Here is an 11024-nt window from a genome sequence, read left to right as displayed (position 1 = left end):
ATCGTATGACTCAGATCAATTGTTAAGGGCACCAGACTGATTAGTTCGCCGGGCGTTTCGGTGTTTCGCAATCGGTGTAGATATCGGTAGAAACTGGTCATGCACATCAAGATTCAGTGTGTATATTTCGTGTTGGTTAGAGAGTCACGATATGAGGTAAGTATACTATATTAACATTTCTTAAATCAATGCATCCAGATGAGAGAAGTAGAATGTATTCCGATTTGTCCAATTTTCGGACAGTATTAATTTCCGGATCTAGCCATGGCATGGGTCATACAACTTGCAAGTCATGATGGTTCAGCCAGCATTGTCATGATTGTTCAGTTGTTGTTACTCCCAGCTATAACATTAGTCCCAACTATATTTTGGACAGTCCCAAAACTGTATTTGGAACTGATACTAGGCCTATGCCGTGGTTATGGCGTGGTACTGTCATGACTGTCAGCCGGCGGCATACACTGTTGTCCTGGCCATGAACATTTTCATGTTTATATAACATTGTGTATTAACTCATGTAAACATGGGATCATTGACCATGTAAATTGAATCAGAAATTAGCATATAAGACTTAAAGGTTTTCATGGTGAAAGAAACTAGATCTATAGTAAAGATTGCGGTAACACCATGTATTTATCTCTTCTTTGAGTATGTGTGGTTCTTCTCAGAACCACACATACTCAAAGAAGAGATAAATACATGGTGTTACCGCAATCTTTACTAGAGAAATTAGCATGTTGCGTGATGAATACTTTCACTGAACATAAACTGCTTACCTATACATGTAACAGTGTAATAATGTTTTTGAAGTAGCGGTTAGGTTGTTAAAAAAACTTAAAAAGAAAATACAAAGGAATAGGTTTTTCAGTCATAAGTGGAGTTTTGGTACATCAGGTACATCATTTACTTTGTGCTTCATGTTTCTTTATTCAGTGATCGAGTCAAGTACTGAAGCTTTCTGTACTTTTTTCTTCTTTCTTCCGTACCATTTTTCTTAACTCTTATCATAACTTATCGACCTAATTACATGTACTCTTTTGAAAATTTCCATTTTCAGAAACAATCATGCCATCTGCCAAAGTCAAGGGTAAAGCCGATGAGGCTGGCCACCAGGCCCTCAGTGCATCTGGAGCAGCTTGTCCAGGCAGCCAGTCACTGAGGCAGCCGAGGAAGAGGACCAGAAAGAACAAGGCAAAGAAGGCAGCCAAGAAGAAGATGCGGAACATGAAACTGCCGACGAGACTCGCCAGACTCCTGAGCTACAAGGCCAAGAGGGCCAGTCTAGAAGTTTTGCAGGCAGAGTCTGTGCAGTTAAACCAAACGTTACAGGCAGGAAGCACAGCACTAACACACTGTGACAAAAATGTTTCACCCGTAGTTTCTAGCGGCAGGGTCAAGGGTTTTTTGGAGGGATGCAAGAACGGATGTTCATCTACCTTTCATAAAGCATTAGCATGTAGCTCTTCCCATGGGGAGAATAAATCGAATGGAACTTTTCTTGGAGATATTAATAGTAGGGATGGAAGTTCGGATGGATGGAGACTGATTCCAAAGGAGAAGCTCATTGCTCTTGATTGTGAAATGGTCGGCGTGGGCCCACAGGGGAGAACTAGTGCCCTGGGGAGGTGCAGCATCGTCGATTACGACTGTAACATCTTATACGATTCTTACGTCAAGCCCGAGCTGGCAATCTTCCACTACCGGACGCCATGGAGCGGCATCCGCAAACACCACATGGTGGACGCCGTCCCCTTCCGGGAAGCTCAGCAGCAGATTGCTGGCATCCTGCAAGGGAAGATCCTGATTGGCCATGCACTGATATCTGACATCCAGGTCCTCCAGCTCGGCCACCCATGGGAGGATACAAGGGACACCAGCATGTACAAGGGCCTGTGTGAGCTGGCCGGATTGACCATCGGCCCGGGTCAGCACCCCAGCTTGAAGAGGCTGACCAAGCAGCTCTTTGGCCACTCCATCCAGCAGGGCGAGCACTGCTCCGTTGAGGATGCCCGCGCAACAATGAACCTCTACAAACTTGTTGAGCGCCAGTGGGAGGAAGAAAGAGTGTCTGGTTTCTCCGACAAGGGTTTCCGGGTCAGCTTCATGGACGATCATTTTTGGCCGGAGGATCTAGACCAGTAAAATGCCTTGACGTGGCCCTGGCTTCTCCGCCAATTTCCTTACCTTCATAACTCCGTCACCATGCTCACATGAATTTGTCAATTTCTGGATAAATGAAATTCATTTTTGAACTTGTGAAATGCAAAAATTTTAAGTTGTCGGTGAATTTTTGCTTGGCAAAAATGCATTAGAAAAATATATTTAATATGCACTTTATGATTTCCAAAATTCTAGAATTTCAGAATTGTGTTCTTCGTAAATTTATCCTTCAATCTATTTAATCCTTTCATTATATGAAACACCAAGTTGGCTTGTTGAATAATCTAAGCTACCTTCTCGTCTTCCACGGGCTCTGCAAAGTTTTGTAACCCAAAGACATGAATATTTGTGAACCAAAAATAAAGCAAAAACATGACAAATGGAATCTTTTTCTAAAGCTATCAGAGTTTATTTATTTTACAACACCACTCAACTCGGTGACCTAAATGTCTCTTTACAATGTACAGAGCAAAGGGTCCACCCTACAGTCATGTAGGTTCCTACCCCAATCAAACCTTTAAGGAAAATTGCTTTGGTCAACTTAGCATAGGCATTGGCCTGTCAGACATTATATTTAGCCAAGCACAAACCCACAAGCTGTGAAGTCTCCTACATCGTCAACAACACTGCTTGCCCCTCATCAAGCCACCGACATGCAAGTCGTCAAAGCATTTTGGGGGATGTAGCAGTTAGGCTCAGTATGAGATTTAGTGATTTAGGAATACAATAAACCTGTACATGTATTCGTAAAGACTGTTTAGCCATCCCTATTGGAGGCCTGTCATGTGGCTGGCCGTAAACGGTTGATGAAGCACTGTCTAGCTGTGCATCACCTCGTGCAGTATGTGCCACGTGCACGCCAGTGTCCGTGTATGGAGATCAACTTCTTGTGAGAGGGACACATGCTGTTAAAGCAATGAAGTATGGTTACATAAAATCAAATCGTTGGAAATGTTCATTGTAAAGACAGCATCAAGAGAATGGATGCTGAAAATGCCGTTCTCCCAATCTGATCTTGAACACTGAAGACCAGCAAATGTATAATGTATTCGTTAACCCCAACGGTCCTCAATCCTCCAACTGCAAGATGATTTAAAATAACCTAAACATAGAGCTGATCAGATCATGAACTCGTACACCTGAAAATAACTGCACATATACAAGGCCTACACAGTCGGTGAAATCCCAGATGATACAAGTACAAGTACATTGAAATGGACTCAGAGAATTTTTTTCTACAGGCACTGCAATCATTCCGCGCTGGATGTTTTGGAACCCTAACCACCATCCACTTGTATGTACCCCTTTAATGTAAGTTTTCACATACCTAGGGGTGGTAAGTCAGACCCCTCCTTTCATCCAGTTTTCATTTGGGCATAAGGGGGCTACAGGTTCAACACCTCCAATTTCCCTATCATTTCTTTGGAAAACTAAAAGTTGCATCCAGCTTCGCAGTAACTGACGGAGCAATGACGTCAAGAATATCACAAAAATAATACTTGTGTGTTGAAATAACAGTGAATCCAATGATCAGTATGCACATGAAAATTTCCCCTTTTCTGTTTCAAATTCTAAGCACTTGCCTCAATCCATACCATTTGGTTACATACACTACACCGAACACTACTTAAAAAAAAACACATTACTTGCAAAACCTATGTTTTCAAATTAAAGAGTCAATAAATAATCAGAAGTGATGTGCGCCACAACTAAGCACTGAGTGTCTTTAGATCTATGTCGAGTCTGTCAAATTCTCAGAGGCAACTTAAAGCTTATGTTTTCTCAAAGCAATGGCACGGTTATACAAGATCCATTCCCGACATGAGAATTCCAAATCACCCTCTAGATGGAAGCCCGGCTATAATACCAGCCCCCTAGGGGGTTCGAGTACAGTGCGGGTCGGTTCCCAGATGTTATGGTGAATGCTGCATGCCATCAGTTAGTGAGATGAATCAAGGACTCCACTAGATTCCCTTTATTCTCTCGCAGGCTTCTTTCCGCTTCCGTTCTACTGATTTCCAGCTCTTGAATCTGCAGTGAGGAAACAGAGTTTAGATAGGCAAAAAACCTCTTTTTTTAAATAGTCATTCCACATATTTTTTTGATTCAGGGCAATTTTTTTCCAAAATGACTCGGCATCATCTTTGGCTTCATCTTCATCTTGGGTTCAAATGCCACCACAACACTGCACATTATGGATACACGTTGCATGACGTGATGTTCCTGTGACACAAAGTTGAACTGCATTTGGTAAAGATCAACACTTGTTTCCCACAGGTCAATGAAAAAACATGCAACTGAGCCAGGGGGGATTTCTGAGTCTTCTCTGGGCCATGTAGTGCTTGGTTCAGAAAACTGCAGTTTTGTAATTCTCCAAATGGGTATGAAACATGATCACTTACGATCAGATCAACATCTGTCTTCTTGATGACAACTTTGGCTAATTCTCGCTCTCTGTGGAAATACAAGAGTTTGTTGTTAAGGCAGTGAAATGCAAAAGCTGACATAAACATCTTGGCCCCATTATAGAGAAAACATGGAACAGTTTTGCCATTGAAGCAGTAAAAGTGGGAAAAGTTCTTTGTTATTTCATAATTTGGCATTTTTGGAGAGGTGTTTTCAATTTTTCAAGGATCGGGGAGGCCTCCAGACAGAACTGCCACAGACTACAATCCTCACCTTTCAATTTCTTCTGATTTCTCCTGTGATATTCTGTGGTGTATGGCTGCAAATGCCTGCAGTTAAAAACAAGAAAAGCACAGTAACTTCATTAATCATTAACCCTAACCTTCTCTAACCGTACAGAATTGAACACCAGTAAAGTGTGTGAATTTGTGGCACTGGGTACTGTACCCCTAAACTGCTTGTGCTTTAACATGGGTTCAGGCAAACCCCCCCCCAAAAACAGAGTCTAACAGTTTTTGTGCACAGTTTACAATATGGGGTTGGAATTTGTGTGAATGGGTGTGGTTCCTAGTAAATCACTCTGGGGAGTTAGGGTTAAAGTTTCAGGGAAAAACCCTGCACACTTTTGTGTCAACTGACCACATATTGACACATGTTGAAACTTAACAAAGACTACATGTATCAGGTCAATGGTTGACACTTTGCCTCAGATGGACAGGTCATTTGCACATTAGTACTCTGACCACACAGCAAGAAAATGGATGCGCACAATTGCTTAATCGGCACACTCGTGCTGCAGGTGATCTCATAGTGCAATCATTTGATCTGATATGAAATGTTTGACTTTACTTCCCTTTCAGATACGACCTTTTACAACCATGAATTGGAGGGTAAAAGCGACTGCATAATACCAGAATTTTTGACAAAGCAAACATGAACAGAACGTGCAAAGATTGAGCAAGAATAGATCAACTGAACACGCTCAACAGATACTTATAGATAGACATGTAGAAAGTGCCAAAGGAAAGTTTTCAGCTATCCTGATTGTAAGTACTTAGGTCTACTCTGATGTCAAAAATATTTACGCCTTAATTTTTATACGTCCTTTCTTTACATGGTTAAATGTTGACTATGGAGGTTTGTTTACCTAATATCTAATTAAAATGGTGACATTAATTAGAAGTTTGCTGATCCAAACCATGGATGACTGACTAGCATTGTAGTACGACTAAGTTGAAAGGTCATCACTGCCAGCAGTATGAAAACTTGACCAATCACAGCACTGCTCCTATCTTTTTATGTTTCTCTCACCGTCAAATGAAAGCCACACTGTAATTGGTCACTGATGCAGAGATGCAACTCAACCAATAGCAGAGCAGCTTTCATTTAAGGGCAAGAGGACAGAAAAAGGAACTACACTGTAGTTGGTCAAGCCATCATACTGCTGACAATCAGACAATGATGACATTTTATAACTTAGTGAATACACTTACCAGTCAGTCTTCCATGCACAGTGTAGGTATGCAAAGTTCATGACATTCTTGGGCAGTGTGAAGTTAGTTACATGTACTTATTCCTCATTTGAACAAGTAACCTTTTGATATTCAACAATGAATAAGTACGTTTTACATTTGGCGAGTGCTCAGGATGCCCATTCCTAGAAACGATGGAGTGCACAAGGAACAAAACACAAACTGCACCACCTACATTTGAGGGAAAAACACCATGGCCCGGGTTGCAGGGAGTCATCGCAGATTGAAGAAAACAATGAGATCAGCTTCAATCTTATCTTGAGGCAGGGCATGGGGTTTGGGTATTTTAGTTTGATTTGAGAAAAGTTTGGTATGATACATTTGCTTTCCTACTCTGGTTTGCAAGCAAAGAACTCCATTGACACCACTTTAGTCAAAGTCGTTTTGACCATGGAAAACTGCATTACCCTGGTTCAAATGCAAGAAGTGGGTCGAAAAAATGTGGAGAAGCACTTTGAAAGTAAATTTTGACCTTGAGCGTGGTGCTTGATGCATATTCTTTCGATTGACTGAAATAGTTTCGATGAAAACAGTAGGTGTAACTGACCGTTTTGAGCTCAAATAATTATGTTGCTGTAAAAAACTGCCAGTGTCACCTATACTTGTCAGAGGGCTTTTTTGACCCCGAAAAACCCCATGCCCTGGGTTGCCTCTGTGTGGAAGAGAGTTCTGTGTATACATCATGGTGTAATGGCATGTACAAAGTAAATAAGCTACATCATGTGAATGGATTGTTTTATGTGCCTTTTGCACTCCTTCATTTCTAGGGATGTAAATCCTAAATGTCAAAGGGCTACTTATTCAAAGTTCAATATCAAACACTTACTCGTTCAACACTGAATATCGAACCTTGAACATGGACTGGAACTAACTTCGCATTGGTAAATTATTGTAAATTTGACTATTTTGATTGGACACACCAAACTTAAACTAGTAAAAGGTAAAACAAACCTTCCCACATGTATGAAATGTTAGGGCATACATATTCATGACAGCAAAGTAAGTCCATACAATCGAAAAAGCAAAAAAGTCCCATAGCGGTCTAGTACATGCCTATTTGCAATAGGTTCCCAAAATAAATGCCAACACACATTGGTAAGCCGTTGTCCACTGATTTCCTTCTCTTCCGCGTAGTCCGTAACTCTCTCAAGATCCGCCGCCCCGCTGTCGTGTTTCTTCGCTTTGGGCGCGGTGGAGTTTGACTCGACATCTTCAGGGTCGAGGTCAACTTCGTTTTGAGACATCTTACAACACGAATGTACTCCCAAAACTTTAAGAAAATCGGCAAAATTAACCAGAAAATTGACACAGCCCGTACCGAACACACACGTGAAATGAGCGGAACTAGGACTGTAGAGGGCGCTTGTCTTTGTCTTATTTTGGGCGCTTTAAACGCTAAAAGAAACGCGCTTGGGCTAATTATTTCTTATTTATTTACTTACTGGCGATGTCCAAATTGGGCGGAACGTGTTAAAGAATATACAACGGCATTGTACGTCTAGTCTGCGAGTCTCGAGAGTAGAGCTGGGGCGACTTTCTAAAATCTCTTCTAAAAATGGCTTTATCACGGGTATCTAATGTTGTTCGTAGGAATTTTAGCACGTCCGTGATTCGGAGGGCAGGCTACGGTGAAGGACCAGGCAGTGTAAGCCTTCTGAGTTTTTCATTTTTATTCGAAGTTTTGAAGAGTTCATGGCGTAGGCTCTGCAGCCTGCAGTGCTAGCCCAGGTACTAGGTTGGACGTTGTCTTCATTTCATTACGACTGGCGGGCGGTCAGGGAGTCCACCTGGGCTAGTACTAGTAGCCTGCGTTGTGACAGCTGTAAAGAACAAATTTAAGTTACCGTAAACCTACCTCCATGCCTAAACAAAATCCGTTTTAAATTTGATTGTTCGCCTACTTTGGAATATAAAAATTACAATTATATGAATGTATGTTATTCATCCTGTGAACTTCAAGTTCTACAGCCTGTAGAGTGCAACATGTGCTAGGACTGGTCAAAAGTATCAAAAACCATGGAAACAGTAAAAGAAATGACTAATTATGGATTAATGTCAATCTCCAAAAAGTTTTGTTCTTTCAGTGTATTGTGGTCATCATGCCAATTTCATGTCTTTCTGCAAAAAAAGAGAAAAACATTGGCTTATAAATGCTAAGTTTTATGTTCGTTACATCAAGTATGCTGTGTGATTATGTATGCTGTTTGGTGAATGGTTGTTGAAAATGTTTTAAATAAAAACCGAAAAAGAAAAGAAAGTGTCTGAAGGGAAGTATTCCAAATTGGATCATTATTATTTTGTATATCATGAACATCAGGAAGTTGACTTGATCTCTGCTTTTCAAAGGCCTCTTCCCTGAGTAAGGAAGCAAGCTCCTTTTCCATGCTGAAATCCCCTAGTTGTCTTGGTTGCATCATGGCACTTGAGAATTGGGATAGTCTGATGCAGAATTCTTCCCTGTGTGCATACTCCCAAGCCTGGTTGGGCCCTCATTGAGAATAACAGTGAATATGCACAGACACTTTGATGAAGTGTTCAAAATGAGAATATTTTGGTGTACTGAACAGGATGCAATTTTGATACCTTTACAGAATATGCCATTTGACATCAACAAGAAATGGCGCCTGCTGGGCATAATGACGGTGTTCTTTGGCTCAGGGTTCGCCGCTCCATTTATTTTGGTCCGTCACCAGCTCAAGAAGAAGTAGACTGCTTAGCAAGCGGGGTTTTCTGTTTATAATTATCCAGTGAGTGTTGCCTTGTTTTCGTTGATAACCAGCTCAGGTTACATGTGTCATTTACAGATGTGTTGAAACAGCTGGCGTTTCAAATTTTTCAGATGGGCCTTATCTAACAGAGTTGACTCAATGAGCAAGGTTGCTTGTACCATGGAGGTTCTATCTCCATACTTGGACCAGCCACCTGAGCCAGTTAAGAAAAGTCAAGGTCGCTTTAGTATGAAGCATGTGTGCAAGTCGGCATGTGGCCATGCTGAGTGGGCAGACATGGTGCACATTGCTGTTCCCCGAATGATCTTGGGTGTGATGCATTTTGGGCATGCTCTGTTGGAATACGAATTGGTTCATTGCCTTGGTGTTGACAAATTGAGCAACGTTTTACTGGATGTTCCCAATGGCCTCCATCATAGTTGAAAGCATTATATTAGCTTAGTATAGAGCAACTGTCATGGATTAATGGCTCCCGTACAAAAGTTATCACAGCACTTATTTCTATTGACAAAGGCTACTGCAAATGACCAGGGAAAGCATTACCATGGTCACCAGATTCATCTATAATCAGAACCTGTTAGAGGACTTGGAAAAAAATATAAAGAACAAAATAAAAAAACCAAATGAATTCAACAGAACCTGCACTTTATAACAATATGTTGTCATAAGGGTGCTCTTTGCATCTAGAGGTGACTTGATTGTAAGCCCATAAAAACAAGATCTAAAAAATTATTTAGAAAACATGCTTACTCGAAAATGTGAACAAAATTTCAAAGGGATAAGAAAAGACAGATAATGTTCATGTACTTATCCATGCCTCTGAGCTGCTTTTGTCTCTTCGTTTACATTGTAGGTTTGATTTATGGAATACCGGAGCACCCATGATGAATGACATCCCGTAGAACTGCATGTCCTTGAGCCATCCCAGCTCTTCACCTGCAACGCTCATCACAATCTTATCAACTTTCAATCTGTCTCTCACCCACACACGCCTACAGTGGTGGTTCTGCAACAGGCCATAGTGCAGGATGTGTTCTCTGCTGTCTTGCATATATTCCAGTCAGCTACATATCCGACCTGTGTGTTGACTCTGTAGGAACTCGACAGTTATTTGGGGGGTTGTGGAAAATTTGTTTGTTCCAAAGATTGTGTGCACAAATGATTTTAGCCAAGAAGTGCAAAAAACAAAAATTTCTGGGCGATATTCTATCTAAAAGGACAGATTTCATACAAGTGAATTGGGCAATTTGTGAACAATTCCTTTTTAAATGGAATTGAGGGTTCAGTGTTTTTGTTTTGAATCAGTGCGTGTGCCCAAAGAGTTTCAAATATATGCATGGAAAAATACAAGTTTGGGTTTCACTTCAGATTTTCTCTACATGCTTTAAAATGTGTTAAAGTAATAAAAATTCTGTAAATTACTGTAGTTTTTCATCCAAACCTACACTTGTACCTTTTTGTGTTTGTAACAGGCAATGAAGATGCAGGCCCTCAAACCAAGATTTTAATAATAAAAACAAGCAGCAAAACTAATTCACCAAGGTTTAAGAAATTCACTAATTGATTGAAACTCGGCTCACACTCGTAGGCCTAAAATTTGACATGCATTAACTTGCTCTTACCTTCTGAAACTATTTTAGACCAAGGCTGTTCCTCACCCTTTTTTTTGGAAAGTCAGTTTCAGTTAAAGACTTTACATTCACATGGGTACATGTAATTGGTTTCTTGAATGTGGAATTAAAATGTTTCATTCAGAAAACAAAATTGCTCTCTCGTGTCGAGTGCTGTTCTGGTCTTTGAATTTCTTTCCCTCATCCATTTTTAACCCCAAGTGTCACACATACTGCTGGAGTTCCTCTGGACAAGCATGATCTTTTTTAAACCAGTACACAAGCTGTTGTTCATTGTTACAATGTAGGGTCTATGGTAAACGTTTGCTTATAGGCACCCCTTGAAGTGCCCATTTCTTATGTGCTATATTAATTTTTCTATGAACAAGCACCTTAATAGTGCACATGGGATTTTCAAGACTTTCAAAGAGATTGAAAAATCTTGAATTGATGAAAATATCCTCAAATCGAGAGAAATCCTGACAAATCTTAACCCTGATGTACAAGAAACTTGAAAGTTGAGAAAAAATGGAGATTTGTTCGGCCACAGACTAAAAAGCCATAAAACCAGTAATTCATTTTGATGG

The 11024-nt window shown here is 40.6% G+C and overlaps 3 protein-coding genes across 3 annotated transcripts; 2 read left to right on the top strand and 1 right to left on the bottom strand.

Annotated features, from left to right (window-relative positions):
• Position 1: 1 nt before the first annotated feature.
• Positions 2-2545, top strand: LOC110976903 (apoptosis-enhancing nuclease-like). Its single transcript, XM_022230608.2, has 2 exons — positions 2-156; positions 1058-2545. The coding sequence occupies exon 2, from the start codon at positions 1066-1068 to the stop codon at positions 2140-2142; it is 1077 nt and encodes a 358-aa protein (XP_022086300.2). The 5' UTR covers positions 2-156; positions 1058-1065; the 3' UTR covers positions 2143-2545.
• On the bottom strand, positions 2546-7447 carry LOC110976911 (huntingtin-interacting protein K-like). Its single transcript, XM_022230622.2, has 4 exons — positions 7190-7447; positions 4840-4895; positions 4563-4614; positions 2546-4191 (listed from the first exon to the last, which is right to left on the bottom strand). Exons 1-4 carry the CDS (start codon positions 7340-7342, stop codon positions 4096-4098), a joined length of 357 nt encoding a protein of 118 aa, XP_022086314.1. The 5' UTR covers positions 7343-7447; the 3' UTR covers positions 2546-4095.
• A 123-nt stretch (positions 7448-7570) lies between these two features.
• Positions 7571-10591, top strand: LOC147798457 (cytochrome c oxidase subunit 7C, mitochondrial-like). The gene is made up of 3 exons (XM_087140141.1): positions 7571-7743; positions 8690-8845; positions 9681-10591. The coding sequence occupies exons 1-2, from the start codon at positions 7654-7656 to the stop codon at positions 8804-8806; spliced, it is 207 nt and encodes a 68-aa protein (XP_086996267.1). The 5' UTR covers positions 7571-7653; the 3' UTR covers positions 8807-8845; positions 9681-10591.
• Positions 10592-11024: the final 433 nt, after the last annotated feature.

Source organism: Acanthaster planci, linkage group LG08, assembly GCF_054643075.1.
Source record: "Acanthaster planci isolate LZ-2023a linkage group LG08, COTS_SCS, whole genome shotgun sequence".
NCBI classification, from domain to species: Eukaryota; Metazoa; Echinodermata; class Asteroidea; order Valvatida; family Acanthasteridae; genus Acanthaster; species Acanthaster planci.
Note: the sequence above shows the minus strand (reverse complement) of the source record. Positions and strands in the feature narration are given on the sequence as shown.

Excerpts from the sequence above, each read along its gene's own strand:
- LOC110976903 (XM_022230608.2), top strand. The coding sequence starts at position 1,066 with ATGCCATCTGCCAAAGTCAAGGGTAAAGCCGATGAGGCTGGCCACCAG.
- LOC110976911 (XM_022230622.2), bottom strand. The coding sequence starts at position 7,342 with ATGTCTCAAAACGAAGTTGACCTCGACCCTGAAGATGTCGAGTCAAAC. Across the intron at positions 4,896-7,189 it reads GTGGACAACGGCTTACCAAT|GCATTTGCAGCCATACACCA; the intron begins GTGTGTTGGCAT and ends TTTTAACTGCAG. Across the intron at positions 4,615-4,839 it reads AAATCAGAAGAAATTGAAAG|AGAGCGAGAATTAGCCAAAG; the intron begins GTGAGGATTGTA and ends GTATTTCCACAG.
- LOC147798457 (XM_087140141.1), top strand. The coding sequence starts at position 7,654 with ATGGCTTTATCACGGGTATCTAATGTTGTTCGTAGGAATTTTAGCACG. Across the intron at positions 7,744-8,689 it reads ACGGTGAAGGACCAGGCAGT|AATATGCCATTTGACATCAA; the intron begins GTAAGCCTTCTG and ends ATACCTTTACAG.